The 23,118-nt window shown below is 42.9% G+C and overlaps 1 protein-coding gene across 2 annotated transcripts in view; it reads left to right on the forward strand.

Annotated features, from left to right (window-relative positions):
• scaper (S-phase cyclin A-associated protein in the ER) overlaps positions 1 to 23,118 on the forward strand; it is a 330,941-nt gene that overhangs the window by 231,142 nt on the left and 76,681 nt on the right. For both annotated transcript variants that reach the window (XM_067973526.1, XM_067973527.1), the window contains exon 25: positions 19,259 to 19,491. In XM_067973526.1, the coding sequence (XP_067829627.1) occupies positions 19,259 to 19,491 (233 nt within the window). The remainder of the gene's footprint in view (positions 1 to 19,258; positions 19,492 to 23,118) is intronic.

The raw sequence follows: 23,118 nt of genomic DNA on the forward strand, positions 1-23,118 counted from the left end.
TATTTCAACCATGTAAGATTTCCATTCCTGGAAACATACTTGAACCAATGATTCCATGTTCCTGGTCAGTATACCCAACATGCTAAACCAGGTGGTGATGGTTTTGACTGCAGGGATGAAATGCTGCGGCCAACTAAAGGGTTTCTTTTCCTGATGCAAGAAAGTATGTGCTCTGCCATTTGTTTAATACCTTTAGACAGGACAGGTGGATTTTATGTTTGTGATAATTATAACCTACTGTACATGGTGATTCCTCTCCCTGTGTGTAAGAGGTGGGATGGTTTGACACAGAAGATGTAGCTTTTCGTCTCTGACTGTGAAAAGCCCAGTTTTTCCATTCCCTCTCTACCGGAATTAATACCTCTGTTTTATTGTACACAAGGCACTTTGAACATTTTCCAGTGGACTGCATCAGAAACAGGAAATTAGTTCAACAGAAGCTCAAAAATTATATTTATTTACTCCTTTGCTGAAGTCACTGGCTTATGCTAGGGTACAGTTCCATGGGTGCCAGCAGTCTATGGTTCATTTAGTTGATCTCAATTGGGCAACTAGATGACCTTGGAGGGCTAAGAAGAGTGAAAAAAAACAGGTAGCCTGCGCTCATTTGCTGCTCAGTGACCCATCCTAGAAAGTGTACGTGTGTGGACCTGAGATAAGGACAGAATAGGATTCAGTTGTGGTCTCTATACAGTTGAATAGCCTCCCAATACTTCTTGTCTATGCTCACATGTGGAGAAAGACTACTTGGGCAAGATATGGAAGGTAGCTGCCACTCATGGAATCATACTGCAGCAAGATCAGTGGCTTGAGGGGAAGGAGAGAAATTTGAAGAATGTATGTTTTAAGTCAAGCAATTGTAGATAATTAGGATTAATTTTAATTTATGTCTGTTAGTTGAATATTGTGAATAATGATGACATTGGGAGAATTGGAATCGGAAGGGGAAGAGAGAGAGTTTAATTCAGTTGTCCTAGGCCCTAACAACCCTGTAAATAAAATATAGAAATAATATTTGCTATCACTTTTAAGCAACATCAGAATGTATTTAGTTTGGAGAGTTTAAATTAAAAAGAAACTCCACTTGAAAGCTTTGTGTGTAATTTCCAGGATTGAGCTGTAGTTAATTGAAAAACTATGTCCATGCATTGAATAATTAACAAGAAAAGCTGGTACCAAAAAGTAAACAACGTACTTTCACTTTGATACATGCTGAGTAAATTGAATGGTAACTTCAAAGATGGTTAGCTGATACAGAAAGGAAGGAATTTCAGCTCAGTCTGGAATCTTCTTATTTAGTTCACCACCAAGATCACTCATCCTGACCAGAACTATTTCAAGCATTAGACTTTTAATTAAATGGATTGAAAACTACGGACCTGCCGGTAGTTCAGCCAAAACACTTTTCCCCAGTGAATGGGACCAGTACACATACTAATGCCTAATTACACATGAGGAGGCTATCCTTCAGCACTTCATCGTCGATAGAACTCGCACGAATGCCAAATAGCTGAGCATCATGCTCCAAATAGCTATTCTTTACATAGAATTACCTAGGAAATTACAGCACAGAAACAGGCCATTCAGCCCAACTGGTCCATGCTCCACACGGGTTCCCTCCCACTCTACTTCATCTCACCCTATCAGCATAACCTTATATTCCTTTCTTCCTCATGTACTTATCTGGCTTCCCCTTAAAGGCATCTATGCTATTCGCCTCAAGTACTCCATGTGGTAGCAAGTTCCACAGTCTAACCACTCTCTGGGTAAAGAAGTTTCTTCTGAATTCCTTATTGGATTTATTAGTGACTATCTTATATTTATGACCTCTAGTTTTGGATTCCCCCACAACAGAAACATTTTCTCTACGTTGATCCTATCAAACCACTTCATAATTTTAAATACCTCTATTAGGCACCCCTTAGCTTTCTCTTTTCTAGAGAAAAGAGCCCCAGCTTGTTCGGTCTTTCCTGATAGTTATAACCTCTGCCTATTAGGAAACAGCCAAATCCTGAATGAAATCTTTTCTTTTTTGTGAAGAATGTCAGTGTTGAGGAAAAGGACACTTTCTGTTTTTGAGTAACCCAAGACAGCATCAAGCACACGCAGGTCAGATGTAATCGGAAAGTCTAACTTGCAGTCCTACAGCCACGCGCTGCCCCTTAGATCTGGCAACCTGCCCTTGCAGCTCAGGTAACTCAGTCTGAGCAGAAGAGCAAAAGTGAAAAATGGAGAGGGCAGAGAATTCAAGAGGACAGGAGCTTAGTGGTTGAACAAGCAACCACTATTGATGAATGGAGAGAGCAGTGGGTAACGCACCCAGTGAAATCTGGGTACACTGCACGCGATTGCAGCCTGATTGAAGGTACTTACGCGTGCTTCCAGGTTTCCCGTTCCAGACCTGCGCAGCGGGCGCACAGCGTACCCGTATCACAGATTGTCAACAGGAGGAGCCCCATTTAAAGGGGCAGCCCTCCAATGCTCCTCCTGCAGCAAAGAACCATTTTGGAGTATGGAGCAGGCCAGAGACAAGGCTGCTCCAAGGTTCTCTGACTCCTCACTCCAGGTGCTGCTCGATGGGGTGAGGAGGAGGGAAATTTTTTTCCCATCTGATGAGAGGAGGTCACCAGCAGCAGCAATGTGTGCCGAACCTGGGTCCTGTGCAGGAAGCACATTAATGATCTAACCAGGTCAGCCAAAGTGAGTATACTTACGCATTCTCCCACACTCCGTCTTCCACATTACCTCCACCACCACACAACTCCTTCTGCACTGCCACCACAATGCTCTCGCATCACTCCTCACATCCACTCAACCATCATCCACACCTTGCCTGCACTTACTCACCGCCCCAGTTCCCATTCGAACACTACCACGCAACTCGATCCTCATACAATCTCATGGCTATGTCTCACACGCACCCTCCCATGCATCTCCCTCACGGTTACCCCCGCCCACACCAATGCATGCAGCGGGTCACTATGCAACCATCACTCAATCACGCCTCTCTGTGTTTTGCCTTGATAGGAGAAGAGATGCCAGAAGGTCCAGGAGAGGGATGATGGCGAAAGGGGACATGGAAGTGGGGACGCCACTCAAAGCGCTCCCACGTCTCACCTGTTGCCCCCCTCTCAACCAGTACCTGCAATGATGCCTCCTCTCCAGGTGGCCGAGTCTGCCCCTGCACAGGTGCAGGTGGAGCAGTCTTTGGAGGGGCCCAGAGGGCGTTCGCGCAAAGCATCTCAACGGTCAGGGCATGGACAAAAGCAACCTGCCACCACCTTTGCTGAAGCCACAGGAGTAGCACCACGTAGGGGTTCCCGTAAACGTACGGCGAAGGTTTTGTGAGCACAAAGGCGATGCACAAGGGTGTGTGACAGAATGTCATGTTTTTGATTTGCTTTCGTTTGTTTTGCAAAGCACACTAAAATTTGTTATCACCACTACTGCCACGACTTTGCAAATCTTGTCCGGTTTGTGCAATAATTCCCTTTCCTGAGGATCACCATGAAGACCCACACCTGATGCCACCCATTGTGTCACTGCAGAGTGGGTGTAGGTGTATTTGCAGGGCTCTTTTGTGCAGACGACTAAGAGACGCTGGCGATTTCCCCGGTGGCACCCTGGAAGGATCCGGAGGAGAAGTTGTTGAGGGCAGTGGTGACTTTGACAGAGACAGGTAGGAAGATGGTGCTCGGGCCAGCGGGAGCAGCTCGGCATCAAGGAGGCTGCAGATGTCCACGACTACATGTCGAGTGACTCTGGGCCTCCGTATGCACTGCTCCTCAGATAGGTCCAGGAAGCTGAGTCTCGGTCTGTAGACCCTGTGGCGAGGGTAGTGCCTTCTGCAACGCATCTCTCTGCGGTTGCCCTCCCTCCTGCTGTGCAGGTGGATGTGTCACAGCACTGTGTTGTGGAGCTCCACGTGTCAGAGGTAGACGGCGAGGCTGGTGATGCTGTTCGTCCTCCAAGGAGGTCATGACTGCAGCTACAGCGGCCCCCATCCAGAAGATGTACGTTTGAGGGGGTCCACAAGGTAGGTAAATGTGTCTGCACACCGGGGTTGAGGTTGCAAGTTGGTGAAATTTAGTCTGCTAACGACCTGAAGTATCAAAATAATTGGTTTAATTGGGATCCCGCCGACTTTAATTGCCGGCGGGAGTCCCACATGCGGGGGCTGCACACGCATCTAAGCGCGTCATTGGGGAACCCGGAAGTGGTCCGGTTGGAGCCGGGCTCTGGACCCGCCCCAGGAATCCCAAATTTTCAGAGCCCCCTTCCACGAACGCACCCGCTCGGCCATCCTAAAATCAAGTCTCAAGTCATAAGCAGATCTCTAAGTTAGGACAAGGCAAGGCTAAGGAGGGATTTGAAAGTGAACGAGAATCTTGAATTGGGCACAAGGAGCTTGAAGAGGATGACGGCCATGGGAACACAAGTATATATGGATGAAAATGCAATCAGCAGTATTTTGAATGAGTCGAAGCAGAGGCCAATTAGACAGTTGGCGAAGTCGATCCTTGAGGTGATAAAATGCTTTAACCTTAAATATTTGTGTTCATGGAGGTGAAAGATGCCTGTGCTGGAGAGTGGAACACTTCCATTTTTGCCACCCAATGTCAGCATTGAGCACCCCTAACTCGGGTACAGCATGAACCAGGTACAGTCTTGACAGTGTGCGTCAACCTGCAATTTCAGAAGAGCATTAGTATGACATTTCCATCTCTCACTTACCATTTTTATGGACAAGTGAGATCGCCAATTTAGTACCAATTTTCACGAAAGTATGAGCAGTTTTGTGGTATTCACTGGCAACCACTCAAACAGGTTTGCGACAGCCAAAGCTTGTTTCACAGGTCATAGAAACATAGGAACTGGAGCAGGCCTTTCAGCCCCTCGAGCCTGTTCTGCCATTCAATTAGATTATGGCTGATCTGTACCTCAACTCCATTTATCTGCCTTTGTTCCATATCCGTTGATACCCTTACCCAACAAAAATCTTTCAATTTCAGGCTTGAAAGTTTCAATTGGACCGCATCTGCAACCTTTTGGAGGAGAAAGAGTTCCAGAATTCCAGTAGCCATTGTGTGAAAAAATGCTTCCTGATTTCACTCCTAATTAGCCTAGCTCTAATTTTAGGATTATGCCCTCTTGTTCTGGATTGCCCCATCGGAGGAAATAGTCTCTCTGTATCTACCCTATTGCATCCCTTAATCATTTTAAATATCTCAATTAGTTCACCCTTCAACCTTCTAAACTCAAGGAAATACAAGCCAGGTTTATGCAACCTCTCCTCGTAATGTAACCCTTTAAGCCCCTGTAACATTCTGTAGAATCTGCGCTGAACCCCTTCCAACGCCAACATATCTTTCCTGAGGTTCGGTGCCCAAACCTGTACACAGTACTCCAGATGGGGTCTGACTAAGGCAACTGAAGCATCACTTCCTCACTTTTGAATTCCAATCCCCATGATATAAAGGCCAACATTCCATAGCCTTTTGATTTATTTTTGTATCTGTGCACGAGTTTTTGGTGTAGATGGGCACCTAAATCCCTTTGCTTCACCACAGCTCCTAGTCCCTCACCATTAAGAAAATATTCCGATTTGTCTTTCTCAGATCCAAAGTGAATGACATGCTTCTCCACATTGAACTCCATCCACCATAGTTTTGCTCTCTCACTTAGTTGAGTCCAAGTGCTCAGTCACTCTGATAGATTCCAGTAACTTCCCCACAATTGATGTAGTTAACTGGTTTCTCTCTCCCTCCTTTCTTAAATAAAGAAGTGACTTTTGCAATTTTCCAATCCAAAGACACAATTCCTGAATCTAGAGAGCTTTGGAAAATTATGACTAACGCATCTGCAATTTTCTCACATTTCTTTTAGTACCCTGAGGTCCATCAGGTCCTGGAGTTTTGTCTTATGTCCCATATTTTTTCTTCATTACCATTTTTTTTTTACTCATATTAAATCCACTAAGTTCCTTCCTGTGACTTATTTTTAGGTTCCCTTGTACCACTGGTATTTTGTCCTCTTCTTCCACTGTGAAAACGGATGCAAAGTATTCATTTAACAAGTCTGCCATTTTCTTATTATCCATTATTGTCTCGCCTACATCCGTCTCTAATGGGCCCACATTCCCCTTAACCATTGTCTATCTCTTAATATATTTATAAAAATGTTTGCTGTTAGCTTTGATATCCCTTGCAATTTTTTTCATATTCCCTTTGTGCACCTCTTATTACTTTCTTTGTAGCCCTTGGTTGCTTTTTATAGCTCTCCCAATCCGCTGGATTTCCACTTTTTCTTGCATATGTGTAAGCCTTTTCATTTAGCTTGATACTGTCTTTTACCGCCTTTGTTGACCATAGTTGCTTAACTATTCAAGTGGAGCATTTATCTTTTAGGGGTAGGTGCTGGTTTTGTATCATACCAAATGCTTCTTTGAATACTTCCCACTGACTGTCTGTAGGTCCTACACAATTGATTCCATAAACTCAGATAGGATAGACTTTTAATGTTTGTTTTTGAGATACTTAAGAAACCATGGGCCCTGGTTCCCTGGGATATATGAGGGAGAAGGCTGTGTCATCCCACATGCATCTCTGAAAGACTCTGCCATAGGAGGAGTTTGATAGTGACTTATCAGTGCATTTTGCCTCACCAAACAATACAGATTTTATTAAAATTCTTCCTGAAGATGACTGTCACACTTCAGCTATGACAACCATTTTGCAGGTTAGCTGTTTTAAGGAGAAAGTTGAGTCCTGAAGTGCTGTATCAGTCTTCTGCAACCAAATTTATTTTAAAATTCTCATCCTTGTTTTCAAATCCCTCCATGGCCTGGCACCTCCCTATCTCTAACCTCCTCCAACTCCAATTGGAGGATCTCTGCACTCCTCCAATTCTGGCCTCTTGCGCATCACTGATTTTCATTGCTCCACCATTAGCGGCCATGCCTTTAGCTGCCTAGGTCCTAAGCTCTGGAATTCCCTCCCTAAATCTCTCCGCCTCTCTACCCCTCTCTCCTCCTTTAAGGTGCTCCTTGAAACCTACCTCTTTGACCAAGCTTTCGGTCACCTGTCCTAATATCTCCTTATGTGGCTCAGTGTCAAGTTTTATTTGATAACGCTCCTGTAAAGCGCCTTGGGACGTTTTACTACATTATATGAATGCAAGTTGTTATTATTTATTTAAATTATATAAAGGTTTAATGATTGCAAAGAAACAAAAATGTTCTTTGTTTGTTTATCTAGAATATATAACCAGTTGCTCCTGCTTTATTTGTATTCACCTCTTTGAATGTAGTTGGAATGATCTTTTTTCTGAGAGTTAGTGAATTTATTTTGTTGATGCTATTTATACCTTCAGTTCCCAGACGCCATGGTTAATCACTTCAGCAAACCTTTGGAGTCCTCAGCAAACAGCCTTGAATTCCACTCTTGACTTATTTGCCTCCATGTATTAATGGGCCTGGATTGCAAATGGGCAATCACTGGTATATCTTACCTAGTTACATGTTGAATTAGGCAGTGCTTATAAATGATCACCATCCACGTAAGAATCTCCTTGTAACTGGTCTGTAAATAGAGAGGTGACATTAAAGTCAGCTTGTTTCATCTGGAAACTCTCTTCAACTCTGGGTCAGAAGGCGGCAAATGCAAGTCCTACACCACAGTTTGAGTGTGTATTCCAGGCTGACAATCCAGTACAGTACTAAAGCAGTCCTACATGCTGGAAGTTCTTTCCTTTAAATGTGACATTACCTGAAGTCACATTTGCCTTTTCTGATGTCAATATCCTGGCCAACATATCACCAAAAACACAATCATAAATGAAAGGATTTTTTCTCTTCCCCTAACTGCCTTGTAAAGCATCTTAGGAATTTATTTATAGGACTATAAAAGTGGAAGACATTCTTGTTCTTCTGCATCTTTTTAGTTCAGTTTTAATACACTGTGACTTGGTCCTTTTATAAAAGAAACAATTTGGGTGAAACTGAGACGGAGGACTAAAGATTGCAGACAACAATATTATTGGTGCTGGCTGGTGCATATGAACTTAATCAAAGAACACACACAATATTATCCGTTTACTTTGAAGTCACATCATGCTCTGAGGTTTAAAAAGTTGCAGTGAGAATATTTAGAGTTATCGTGAATGAAACTTTCCTATTTTTGTCCTCATTTTCCACCCTCTCCAATTTTGCCACTTCCTCTCCTGAAAGCAATTACTTGTGTTGGAATATGGGTCCGCCGATATATCCTACCATCTAGTAGCCAATCTTCATCAGCTATTATTGCAGAAAATGTTTCTTTATTAGTACATGGTATCAAAAACAATGTGCTAGTGAGTCATCAATTGCAGAAATCCGTGACAGTGCGAATTTGACCTCAGAACTCAAATTCCCTTGGAGGGTGTCGTAGGGTGATAGAGACTCTCTCTTTAACAGTACTTAGAATTAAATTTTAGTTATATAGCCAAAGTGTGTGATCATTAGATCCCTTAATTTGTTGATGATAGTGTGAATTGAACAATTCACAAATGTAATTGCAATATTTATGAGTCCGTTAAAAGTTTATAGCCAGGTGGCTAAGCCATTGAGCTGGATGGCCATCTGACAACTGGGGGTAAATTTCTGTTTGCACCATTTTTCCGAGGTTTCCACAGCTCTTCCACCAAAGTTACGGCGGACGACCAGGAGACTCCTACAGAAATTCACTCCCCAAAATTTTTGGTATTGCTCTGACCTGTGAACTAACGATGTGAATTTTAAGAGGAGGGTAATAGTCTTTAGGATCAAGTATTGTATTGGTCCAACAAAGTATCCAGACATGCTGTCTGAATGGAATGTTAACATATCTTATGTATCACAAGTCAATGAAATAGTTTTCTCACTTAATATTGGCTGTCCAACAGGAAAAAGGGCTTGCCACAGTGAATTTTGCCCATCAACACACGATCACAGGTTGTGAATAATGTATTTCGATTCATGTTCTCTGCTTTCAAGTGTTGGCGGATTCCACTGATATTTGTAAGCCTGACAGATCTAATCAAGGGTGTTTAAAGCATTGTTGGGTAGATGTTGTACACAACCTTCAATGTGCAGTAATAAATGAAGTCTCTTTAGAGTTATTTTTAAAGAAACTATCTTTCCCCAAGGCATGACAAGCAACAACAAATCAGAAGAGCAGAGTAAACATCAGTTGTGTTGAAAGATCCAAACTGAATTGCAGTTGGTGATAATGTTTTCATCTGTACATTATTACTTCTACATTATTAGGAAATGTAAGCTGGAAAGCTGCTACCAGTACATTTATATAGCGCCTTATCGTGAAAACTGTCTCAAAATTAATTACTTTGAAGTGTCGTAGTCATTCGTCCTTCAATAGCGAAGAAGGCAACCAGAATATCATCTCATTTTTTGCAGTGAGTTTCTTTGATGACTGACGAGACCTTTTTTTCCCTGAATGAGCGTCTGCAGATTGAACAGTGGATCCCAGATACACCAGATTAGGAATTTTGATTTATCAAGCGAGACTTCCTCATCTGGCGTTTACACTGAGTATCAGCAGTGCGATGGGCTACTTTGAAGTGTAGTGACTGTTACATAGACAAATGTAATATATTGTGTCATGTTAGTGGCTCTGCCTTGATGCATGCAGCATATGGTGAGTCGGAAGAAGTTTGTGAGAGACAAGTAAAGTTAGTGGATAGTGGTAAAATGTTTTCTTTGATTTGGCTCAGATTTTTCAGGGACCAGTAAGAAAGGCATGATGGACACATTTAGACTGAGTCATGATGAACTCATGACTCTTCATATACTAATTATTATAGTATCATATGTTTAGAGCAACATGAATTCCTTTTTATTCTGTGGAATGGCTATATTAATTTTAATTACAGCTTTTCTACATCTTTTAATAGCCTTCAATTTCGCTGTTACCTAAGGGTGGGAGATATTTGGACCCCAGCTCCCTCCAGCTAACCTGCAGTACTATTAGTTCTGAAAGCAGCAATATCATTGGAATTCTACAGCTGTTATTAATGCTGACACCTGTCCAAGAAATAGAGTGCGCTCAGCTTCTTCTCCCCACATATATTTAATTAATTTCTTGTTTTACTTTTTTTAATTCTTCCTTTAAAAGAAATTTGCCAACTAACATTGTGGCTAACTGGTTACAAATGATAGACTAAGGGACAATGAAATCTGGCCTTAAATAAAACTATCCTTTAAACTCAGGCAGTTGGCTGCCTGCCAAATATACAGCTGTCCGGCCCTAACCAAAGAAGTGTGTAATAATGTACTTAAAAGGGAAGGAAAGTCTAAGGAAATATTCAAAATATAGATTTATTATGGGAATATGTCTTTTTTAACCTCAGCAGAGGCCCACTGCATTCCCCAGCCCAACAGGTGGTCAGACGCAACAACTTTCATTTATACAACACCTTATAACATAGAAATATATCCCAAGGTGTTCATAGAGGCGTAATCAGACAAAAATGAATGCTGAGCCAAAAAAGAAGATATTCAGAGGGGTCTTCATAAGCTTGGTCAAAGAGATGGTTTTTACAGAGGGTGTTAAAAGAGGAGAGCGATGTGGAAAGATGGATTTTTTAAAAAATTCGTTCATGGGATGTGGGCATCTCTGGCAAGGCCAACATTTATTGCCCATCCCTAATTGCCCTTGAGAAGGTGGTGGTAAGCCGCCTTCTTGAACCGCTGCAGTCCGTGTGGTGAAGGTTCTCCCACAGTGCTGTTAGGTAGGGAGTTCCAGGATTTTGACCCAGTGACGATGAAGGAACGGCGATATGTTTCCAAGAAGGGATGGTGTGTGACTTGGAGGGGAACGTGCAGGTGGTGTTGTTCCCATTTGCCTGCTGCCCTTGTCCTTCTAGGTGGTAGAGGTCGCAGGTTTGGGAGGTGCTGTCGAAGAAGCCTTGGCGAGTTGCTGCAATGCTCTCTTTTAGGGAGAGAGCACAGGGCCTAGACAACTAAAGGCTCGGCCAATGGTGGAGCAAAGGGAGGCAGGGAATCACATGAGGCCAGGGATGGAGAGTTCTGGTGGTGATTGCATGGCTGGAGGAGGTAACAGAGATAGGGAAGGGCAAGGTCATGAAGGCTTTAAACACGATGATGAGAATTTTAAATTGGTGGTATTGGGAGACCGAGAGCCAATGTACGTCAGCGAGGACAGCAGTGATGAATGAGCAGGATTTGCTGTGGGATATAATACAGGCACAGAGTTCTGGATGAGCTGAAGTTTAAAGAATGTGGAGGATGAAAGGCTGTCCCGGAGAGCATTGGAACAGTTGAGTCTCGAGGTGACAGAGGTTTGGATGAGTGTTTCCGCAGCAGAAGGGCTGAGGTAGGGTGGAGGCGGGCAGTGTTACAGAGGTGAAAGTAGGCAGTATGTGTGTTGGAGAAGATGTGGGGTCGAATAGGATGTCAAGGTTGCAAACAATCCGGTTCAAACTGAGACAGTGGCTGGGGAGAGTGATGGAATCGATAGCGAAGGTGTGGGTTTAAGATAATACCTTCGGTCTTCCCAGTATTTAACTGGAGGAAATGGCTCTAGGTCTGCCCTCAAGCTAGCAAAAGTCTCAACTTCCATTGAAATCAATGGGGCGTGGATCTGTGATATCACTGAACTGACCTAGCAGCAAGGACGCACAATATGACAGGACTTAATTGACATAAAAAATGTTTATGTTTTAAGAAAAATGGCAATGGCAGAATAGATGGAGAAATGATGCAGTCCACGATGATCCTGGAGTAGTACAAGGTTTTGAATGATGAGAGCGAAGCCGTGGTAAAACTTGATGTGCTTGACAAGGTGTATGCCAGATGTGAATCATAGAATCATAGAAAATTTACAGCACAGAAGGAGGCCATTCAGCCCATTGTGTCCACACTGGCCTAATCCCACTTTCCAGCACTTGGTCTGTAGCCTTGTAGGTCACGGCACTTCAGGTGCACATCCAGGTACTTTTTAAATGAGTTGGGGATTTCTGCTCTACCACCCTTTCAGGCAGTGATTTCCAGACCCCTACCACCCTCTGGGTGAAAACATTTTTCCTCAGCTCCCCTCGAATCCTTCTACCAATTACTTCAAATCTATGTCCCCTGGTTATTGACCTCCCTGCTAAGGGAAATAGGTCCTTCCTATCCACTCTATCTAGGCCCCTCATAATTTTGTACACCTCAATTAAATCACCCCTCAGCCTCCTCTGTTGCAAAGAGAATAACCCTAGCCTATCCACTCTTTCCTCATAGCTAAAATTCTGAAGTCCTGGCAACATCCTCGTAAATCTCTTCTGTACCCTCCCTGGTGCAATTACATCGTTCCTGTAATGTGGTGACCAGAACTGTACACAGTACTCAAGCTGTGGCCTAACCAGCGTTTTATACAGTTCCCGCATAACCTCCCTGCTCTTATATCCTTTGCCTCGGCTAATAAAGGAAAGTATTCCATATGCCTTCTTAACCACCTTATCTACCTGTCCTGCTACCTTAAGGGATCTGTGGACAGACAATCCAAGGTCCCTCACTTCCTCTACATTTTTCAGTATCCTCCCATTTATTGTGTACTCCCTTGCCTTGTTTGCCCTCCCCAAATGCATTACCTCACACTTCTCCGGATTGAATTCCATTTGCCTCTTTTCTGCCAATCTGACCAGTTCATTGATATTTTCCTGCGGTCTACAGCTTTCCTCCTCACTATCAATCACACGGCCAATTTTTGTGTCATCTGCAAACTCCTTAATCATGCCCCCTACATTTACGTCCAAATCATTAAAATATGTGCTCAGGTTTGTGGCCCTCTGATTTGAGGGAACGAAATTGGGGACTGCACTGAGGGAATAGCCTGGGCTGGGAGACGACAAGAGATTTAGTGAGAACAAAGGCGTTAAAGGCAGAGGAGAACCGTAAAGTAGGCCCACACAACAAAAGTGTCATGAAAGGTAGAGGGCCAGAGTTGAGAGATTTATTTATATATCTTACAATTATATATTTTCAAATAGATAATTGGAGAGTACTTTGTAAAAAAAAATACAATAACATTCTACTCATCAAAAGTCATGTTGAAAACTGTGTTTTTGTTTCCATTTAATAGCAAGGATTGAACTCTTAAGTAATCCTTCTGTCAATATTTGAAGAGGAGCATCACTAAGGGCAAATGTGTCCTGTAGCATTACTTAATGTCTTTACAAAAGCAGTCAGCAGTTGAGTTGTCCCATAAAGTTGTGAAAATCAATCTTTCATTAAAGCACATACATGTGTTTCACAAATATGTGTTTCACTAATGCAGTGGGATCCTCAAGTAACTGATGCGTTCTGCATTGTTTGGAGTCTGTACATTTTTTTTAAATTTCTCCTTTCAAGTCTTACTAGCAAGTACATAAGGGATAAGTACTTGGCAATTCAAGTACTTCACCCTACATTCTAGCATCTCCTTTTTAAGATACCTTTTATTCCCCACCCCCTTTAAGCTAAAGAGTGAAACCATTAAGATGAAGCACAGATCATAAAATGTTAAAGGAGGGCTTGCAGCTGGATTATCATCCCAAACATAAAGGATCTGCATGTTTTTGGAACAGATGCTTCTCATTGTATACGAAAGAGACAAGTCTCTACCTTATTAAGGTCATAAAAGAGGAATGGGGAGAAATTATGTTAAGGTGTCTGAGAGAAAGAATCAGGCATCTTAAGTGATAGGTCTTGCGAGCCAGTCTAAAGAACAGTGAAAACCAGCTGGACAATCTTGATGTACATTATACTATCTGTTGGTTATATTGCCATGGTAACGGATTGTTAAATGGTTCACATTTGTAATTTGGTCAATGATTGACGATTGCAAAGCCAACTAGCCACTGATTTGAAAGACGCTCAATCGAAATGAACTGACAAGTAATATGGGATTGAAACTTTTTCAGCATATTTAACACACAATTAGGGGGGGCTTAGAGAGAACCCACTGGAAATGCCTTAATGGTAGGAGGGCTTAAACCGTGTTCAGAAGGACATGTTAATAGGGACAGAGAAACAACTTTAAACAGCTTCAGATATTCCTCTGATGGCTCATTTGGCAAATGGACTTCTCATTGTGAAGCTGCGCTGTACTGATGAAGGTCCTAGCTTTCATCTTTGGTCTGTGCTAAGTTAGCTGAACTTAACCAGTGTAAGGAATCTTACAACACCAGGTTATAGTCCAACAAATTTATTTTAAAATCACAAGCTTTCGGAGATTATCTCCTTCGTCAGATGATTGAATGAAAAGGTTCTCAAATCGCATATCTTATACGATGTTGGGACAGCATCACACCAATCAAAAGGTGTCGTTGTTATTCAAACAGGCCAGTCACGGAGAACAGCACGTCCCAGTACACTCGATATACATTGTGTCTTTTACACAGGCAGGCAGAAAGAAACTTAAAATGGCAGAGAGAGAGAGAGAGAGAATTTTAAAAAACATATAAATTTTTTCCCCCTTTTTGCTGGTGGGGTTACGTGTAGCGTGACATGAACCCAAGATCCCGGTTGAGGCCGTCCTCATGGGTGCGGAACTTGGCTATCAACTTCTGCTCGACGATTTTGCGTTGTCGTGTGTCTCGAAGGCCGCCTTGGAGAACGCTTACCCGAAGATCGGTGGCTGAATGTCCTTGACTGCTAAAGTGTTCCCCGACTGGGAGGGAACCCTCCTGTTTGGCGATTGTTGCGCGGTGTCCGTTCATCCGTTGTCGCAGCGTCTGCATGGTCTCGCCAATGTACCATGCTCCGGGGCATCCTTTCCTGCAACGTATGAGGTAAACAACGTTGGCCGAGTCACAGGAGTATGAACCATGTACCTGGTGGGTGGTGTCCTCTCGTGTGATGGTGGTATCCGTGTCGATGATCTGGCATGTCTTGCAGAGGTTGCCGTGGCAGGGTTGTGTGGTGTCGTGGACGCTGTTCTCCTGAAAACTGGGTAACTTGCGATCTTCGGGTAAGCGTTCTCCAAGGCGGCCTTCGAGACACACGACAACGCAAAATCGTCGAGCAGAAGTTGATAGCCAAGTTCCGCACCCATGAGGACGGCCTCAACCGGGATCTTGGGTTCATGTCACGCTACACGTAACCCCACCAGCAAAAAGGGGGAAAAAATTTATATGTTTTTTAAAATTCTCTCTCTCTCTCTCTCTGCCATTTTAAGTTTCTTTCTGCCTGCCTGTGTAAAAGACACAATGTATATCGAGTGTACTGGGACGTGCTGTTCTCCGTGACTGGCCTGTTTGAATAACAACGACACCTTTTGATTGGTGTGATGCTGTCCCAACATCGTATAAGATATGCGATTTGAGAACCTTTTCATTCAATCATCTGACGAAGGAGATAATCTCCGAAAGCTTGTGATTTTAAAATAAATTTGTTGGACTATAACCTGGTGTTGTAAGATTCCTTACATTTGTCCACCCCAGTCCATCACCGGCATCTCCACATCATAACTTAACCAGGGCAGTAGTACATATTTCTAAAGTTGGCCTCAATAATCCTGGACTAGAGATAGAAAGAACACAGCTCAGATACTTGCTCTCGATTACTATGAAGTGGCTGCTGCTGGAAAGTGTGCTTGTGGACGTCTAGTGAGGACAGGATTGGACTGCGATATGACGCTCCCCAGGGCCAACGAGTCTATCGGTGCTCAGATTTAACAAAATCAGACAACCAGCCATGTAGATAATTGATTACAAATGATAGCCTAAGAAACAAAGAAATCTGGCCTTAAGTAAAACTATTCTTTGAATATGGCGGACAGATCTGTTCTAGGCAAGGAATTGGAATACACCATGTCAGGATCAGAGATTTCAGGAGAGGAGGAGAGAATATTGGAGGATGAAAAGAGAAACACCTTTAGATGTGAGCACTGGAAATAGGCAGCCGACAGCTAATTAAAATCAAGGAACGGAAAAACAGACTTAAAGAAATGCCAAATGAACTTCAGGCAGTAGTAGATGAACTTAAAGAAGCTGCTTTACATAATTTAGGCCTAAATAGGCATTTTAGGGTTTTGTCAAAAAATATGAACCGAACCCATAGGTTCGATCCCTTAAGCTTCATGGTGGTGGCCTTTCTGCAAGGATGGGATTATTCTCCTTACAGCGAAGAAGGTTAATGGGAGATTTAATAGAGGTGCTCAAAATTATGAAGGATTTTGATAGAGTAGATAGGGAGAAACTGTTTTCACTGGAGGATGAGTCAGTAACCAGAGGACACAGATTTTAGATAATTGGAAAAAAAAACCCGAGGGAAGGTGAGGAGATTTTTTTTTACGCAGCGCGTTGTTATGATCTAGAATGCACCGTCTGAAAGGGTGGTGGAAGTAGATTCAATAGTAACTTTCAGAAGGGAATTGGGTATATACTTGAAACGGTAACATTTTCAGGGGAGTGGGACTAATTGGATAGCTCTTTCAAAGAGCCGGAACAGGCACGATGGGCCAAATGGCCTCCTTCTGTGCTGTATGATTCTATGGCCAATACTGTGTCAATTTACAATTCAAGGTACTTGCACAATATAGTTTTCTGTTGTTTGTGCTGCACTTTATTAGATTTAATAGTTCTATCCCTGTCCAGAGGATGTTGGCAGAGCAGCTCATTTAGAGAAGAGCCAAGTGAACTTGCAAATGAGAGTAGTAAAACTGCAAGGGAAATCAAGAAAGATCAAAACAAGACTGAATAAAGATTAACTGAGATTAAGGAAAGTCAAGATGGCCTTTATTGATACCAGGGGAAAAGAAGCACACAAAAAAGGTTCCATGTTTGAAAGAGAAATAAGAGAAGCTGTTAAAGGAGGAAAAAAAGTTTTAAGATGATATAGTTAGTGAAGACAAACAGAAAAGCTGCAGAAGAAATAAAGGGACATTATGTCAAAGCAGCTGTCATGGGATGGAACTAAAGTACATATCAACAAAATGGAAACATTGAAGGAAAGCATGAAGAAGCACTGTCCCCATGGAAGGTTGTTTAGGGAAAGGGGAAGAACTTGGTGCCATTTTCATCACAGTTTTATTATGGGCAAGTACTTTGGAGGGTTTTGATATTAATACCCATTATCATACATTTCTAGTGAGGCAGTATTTAAGACATGTAAGCAAAAAATCACAGATGCCTCTGAATAACTAATCAAGCTCAAAAATAACATGCTTTAAACATAAAGGACACAGCGTGTAAAAATTATATGTTTGGCAGAGTGTAAAGGGGTAGGCTAGAAGGAGGAATCCATAAACAGCTTTGCAGGAGGCCCTGCAAAATCTTACGGCTGGCTCTGCTATTCAGCAGAGGTTCATCCATTAAACTATCAGATTTTGAAAGCCTGATGTTAAGAGGTAGGTCAGAGGCCCTTTTTGCATTATGGCTCGCTCCTGGGATGGGGTAACACTGGAAGGACTTCCATGTATTGCCCTCCCATTTTTAAGTTTGAAATCTGCCCCCATTCATCTGCAGGTTGGTTGGATCTATGGAGCAGGCAGTTCCGACAGTGGTTCCAGGGGCCCAGGGAAAGGTGTCGGCAGAGGGATCCACGACAGGGTAGGTCAGGCAGTTTAGATTGTGGAAGGGCTGTCGAATGTGCTAGACGGCACAGTCCCACCATAGCTATATAAAAGCCCCTTCAGCGGTAAATGCTTACACCCACATCTTTAGAATATACAGAACTACTTTAAATAAAGATGGTTCTGTTTTTTCTTGGCTGCTGGTTCTAGATTCTGCCCCATTTATGTTGTGGAGCAGATTCCTGAGCACTTGCAGCAAGATAAACTGTGTGTACACTGGCAGCAGCACTACACGGCAAATACAGTGTAAATGCTCCTGTTAAATTTGTCACACTAGAAGGTAAGAGCTTGCATATAGAGAGAGCCTTTCACATTCTCAAGGCATCCCAAAGTGCTTCACAAACAATTATTTTTTATAAATTATTTGTTAATATAGGCAAACAGTTTGTGCGCAGCAAGGTCCTACAAACAACAAATGAGCTAAATGACCAATGAATCTGATTTTGGGCGTTAGCTAAGTGATGAATGTCGCCCAAGACACTGGGAGAACTCCCTGTTCCTCTCCAAATGGTGCTCAGAGATCTTGTACATCCACAATGACTCATCTAAAAGATAACACTTCTGACAATGCAACATGTCCTAGTCAGGCTAGATTATGCACTCAAATCTCTGGAGTGGAGCTTTGAACCTGCGACCTACTGATTCAGGCGAGAGTGCTATCACAGAGCCAAGCTGACACAATGTGATGTGCTTTCATTGGACTGGTAAGCTAGGAACTTTTGAGTTTAGTCTTGCCATCTTTTACCAGCTCCAAAACCAGAAGGAGGGTGAGGGTAGGGATGGATTATTGTTCCAGTTCTAATATTGGCTTTGCTGGTTCTGACAATGCATTGAAAACCTAGATATTCAGTGCCTTCATATTGCAAGACACAGAAGTAAGAGGAAAATAAAATTCTGTTTTTAAAAACTTTTAGATTTTTTGGTATTAGATTTGAAGTGTTTTTATATTAGAGGGGTGGAATCAACAGCAAACAAGCAGTTCTCTCTCCATCTGCTGTACTCCACAGTGTAAAGGAATCACAGAAACACAGAAAGGCCAGTAAACACGGGCTGGTCCCACGCATTTGCACTTTGGACGTCTGTATTGTACAGCAGAGCCCAGCGGCGCTACAGAGCACTGCTCCCAAGTGTCAGAGAGGGCGAGAGGCAGACAAGTTCACGCTGTCAAATCAGGGTCAAAACTCCAATAAAGTGTAAAAGTGCTTTTACATTTTAAAAAATTTCAAGGCGGCTTGACGGCTGGCAGCTCTTGTTGGGTTTGGAGCAAATCGTTCCATAATCCAGGTTGATACTCCAGTGCAGTACTGAAGGAGTGCTGCACTGTCAGAGGTGCTGGCTTTCGGATGAGATGTTAAACTGAAGCCCCTTCTACCCTCTCAGGTGAATGTAAAAGATCCCACAGCGCTGTTTTTCGAACAAGAGTGGGTGTCTTGCCCAATATTTATCCCTGAACCAACATCACTAAAACAGATTATCTGATCATTATCACATTGCTATTTGTGGGAACTTGCTGTGCATAAATTGGCTGCCGCATTTCCTACATCACAACAGTGACTACGCTTCAAAAGTACTTCATTGTCTGTAAAGCACTTTGGAATGTCCTGAGATTGTGAAAGGCACTATATAAATGCAAGTCTTTCTTTTCTAACTTTTTTTTTATTTTGTAGCTTTTCGTACCTGCTGAAGACGAAGCCATCTTTGGAAAAAGTGTGAACAAACAGGTGTTCGAAGGGCTGACCACAGGACTCCTGCAGACCTGCGCCACTGTGCTTGGGTGCTTAGCCAGCAATCTCCCCACGGCCAACAGCCAGGCGGGCACACTGAAGACATCAGGGCAAGAAACCAAAAATAACCTTTCACAGAGTGAACTCTACAACAGCAGGATACAGGATCTCATCAGGTGAGGGCAGTAGCTGTTGTAGAGAAGGGGGAGTGGAATAAGCACAGTAGTAAATTTAAGCGTTTTATCATCTCATAAGAACATAAGAAATAGAAGCAGAAGTAGGCCATATGGCCCCTCGAGCCTGCTCTGCCATTCAATAAGATCATGTCTGATCTTTGGCCTCAACTCCACTTTCCCACCTGATCCCCATATCCCTTGAATCCCCTTGAGTCCAAAAATCTATATCTCAGTCTTGAACATATTCTATGACTCAGCATCCACAGCCCTCTGGGGTAGAGAATTCCAAACATTCACAACTCTCTGCGTGAAGAAATTCCTCCTCGTCTCAGTCTTAAATGGCCGACCCCTTATCCTGAGTCTGCCCCCTAGTTCTCGACTCGCCAGCCAGAGGAAACAACCTCTCAGTATCTACCTTGTCAAGCCCCCTCAGAAGCTTATATGTTTCAATGAGATCATCTCTCATTCTTCTAAACTCCAGACAGTATAGGCCGATTCTACTTAATTTCTCCTCATAGGACAACCCTGTCATCCCAGGAATCAATCTAGTGAACCTTCGCTGCACCGCCTCTCAGGCAAGTATATCCTTCTTTAGGTAAGGAGACCAAAACTGTACGCAGTACTCCAGGTGTGGTCTCACCAAAGCCCTGAACAATTTGCCTTCCTAATTGCTTGCTGTACCTGCATGCTAACTTTCTGTGTTTCTTGTACGAGGACATCCAGATCCCTCTGAACACCCAACATTTAATAGTTTCTCACCATTTAAAAAATATTCTGCTTTTCTATGCATCCTACTAAAGTGAATAACCTCACATTTCCTCACATCATACTCCATCTGCCACCTTCTTGCCCACTCACTTAACCTGTCTATATCCCTTTGCAGACTCTTTGTGTTCTCCTCACAGCTTACATTCCCACCTAGCTTTGTGTCGTCAGCAAACTTGGATACATTACACTCTGTCCCTTCATCTAAGTCATTAATATAGATTGTAAATAACTGAGGCCCCAGCACTGATCCTTGCCGCACTCCACTAGTTACAGCATGCCAACCTGAAAATGACCCGTTTATCCCTACTCTCTGTTTTCTGTCCGTTAACCAATCCTCTATCCATGTTAATATATTACCCACAACACCATGAGCCCTTATTTTGCGCAGCAACCTTTGATGTGGCACCTTATCGAATGCCTTTTGGAAATCCAAATAAACTACATCCACTGGTTCCCCTTTATCTACCCTGCTAGTTACATCCTCAAAGAACTCTAATAAATTTGTTAAACACGATTTCCCGTTCATAGAACCATGTTGACTCTGCCTAATCATATTATGATTTTCTAAGTGCCCTGTTACAACTTCCATAAAAATGGATTCCAGCATTTTCCCGGCAACTGATGTCTGGCTAACTGGCCTGTAGTTCCCTGATTTCTCTCTCCAAACTTTCTTGAATAGCGGTGTTACCTTTGCTACCTTCCAATCCGCTGGGACCGTTCTAGAATCTAGGGGATTTTGGAAGATCATAAACAATGCATCCACTATCTCTGCAGCCACCTCTTTTAGAATCCTAGGATGTAGGCCATCAGGTCCACGGGATTTGTCGGCTTTTAGTCCCATTAGTTTATCTAGTACTTTTTCTCTACTGATATTAATTGTTTTAAGTTCCTCACTCTCATTTGCCCCTGGTTCCTCACTATTTTTGGTATGCTTTTTGTGTATGTAATAAATTGTATAACCAGGTGGTGAAGGATAGAATACTGGAGCCTAGTCTTCAGTTGCTTCCAAGCCTTTATTCTCAGATCCTCATTACACACCCAGCACCCCCTACATAAGCTCCCTCCTATAAATGGATACAAGAGAGACCCCAATTGATGCCCACCACCTGAATACCATTAACACTAATTGATATAAATCACATGGATACAATTAACATCTTATACACTATTTATCTATCTGACCAATCTCATACAATGTAAAGTCCCAGCTTGCACTCTCCGCTCCACTGCTTTCATATTTTACGTAGAATGCACAGCACAGAAACAGGCCATTCGGCCCAACTGGTCTATGCCAGTGTTTATGCTCCACTCAAGCCTCCTCCCACCCTACTTCATCTAACCCTATCACCATATCCTTCTATTCCTTTCTCCCTCGTGCACTTATCTGGCTTACCCGTAAACGCATCCATGCTATTCGCCTCAATTACTCCACGTGGTAGCAAGTTCCACATTCTAACCACTCTCTGGGTAAAGAAATTTCTCCTGAATTCCTTTTTGGATTTATTAGTGACTATCTTATATTTATGACCCCTAGTTTTGGATTTCCCACAAGTGGAAACATCTTCTCTATGTTTATCCTGTCAAACCCCTTCATAATTTTAAAGACCTCTATTAGGTCACCCCTCAGCCTCCTCTTTTCTAGAGAAAAAAGCTCCAGCCTGTTGAGTCTTTCCTGATAGTTGTACGCTTTCACTTCTGGTATCATCCTTGTAAATCATTTTTGCACCTTCTACAGTATTTTATAATTTTATATTCAGTACTTCTGTTTATTCCCTAATTTACCATGAGTCATCTTTCAGTCATTACATCCTTGCTCTCTGGGATTCTCTACCAAAACCAATTTGCTTTGCTACCTCCCTCCTTGCCTTCAGAAGCCCCCTAAAAACCATCTCTTTGGCTGTGTCTTGATTTTCTTCTCCCCCCACATTCCTCCTTTTTCTTCCACTGTGTAAGTGTAAATTGTTACAGAATTTTGATGTTGAATTTTGATTACTTCTTTCCCTCCTCCACTTCGAAGTGGGGGGGCAGGGGGTTAGTCTCCCCTACTTGTCCACTGAGCTGCCAGCTCAGTGGACAAGTGCACTGTGTTCTGGTATGACCCTTTGTCTGTACTAAATCAGCCGAACACTGCTGGCAGTGAGCAGGGAGAGAATGTGACAAATTGTGTCTCATGGCTAGGGAAAGAAAAATCAGCCAGGGTTCCTAATCCCGATCCCTGTGACGCCTCCTGGAAGTGTGCATTTGGGGACATCAGATTATAGGTCCAAACTTGGTTATGATTTTAACTCTCCCACTTAGTCAAATAGCCTATCAACAACTCAGTTGCCAGGCTCACGCGTAAAGACTGACCACATTATGTATTTTTTTTCAATCAACCAGATGTCCCACCACTATGATTAAGAGTCCTCGTATCAAACTACAAGTAACATTTCTCTTTGCCCAATGTGGAGTGCACACTCCCCACAGACACACCCCACTTATCTGTCTAGAGAGTTTAAGCGCAGATTGGCTAAGACCAGGCTTTAGCGACCTCCAAGTGTGCGCAAGAGTACTTCTGGAGTTCAACCAACTAAAACTGTGCCGCTCACCAGTACAGACAACTGGTAAGCTTCCTGCTGCATGTCCAGGCAGGATCAGCCTACTCAGTAGGGCATTTGCTTGTGGGGATATCTGGAGCCAACAGGGAATAATCCCAGCCAAACAGGTCTACCTCTCTTGGGCCCATCACTAAGCCAAGCTGGCTGGTCAATCATCAAAAGTGCCCTGGAGTACTTCTTGGCTCAGGTATTGGATCACTAAGTCTACCAAAGAAGTTTGTATTATTTCCATCCTTCATCTTGGAGCCACTTCGATCCTAAA

This window comes from Heptranchias perlo, chromosome 38, assembly GCF_035084215.1.
Source record: "Heptranchias perlo isolate sHepPer1 chromosome 38, sHepPer1.hap1, whole genome shotgun sequence".
Lineage (NCBI taxonomy): Eukaryota > Metazoa > Chordata > Chondrichthyes > Hexanchiformes > Hexanchidae > Heptranchias > Heptranchias perlo.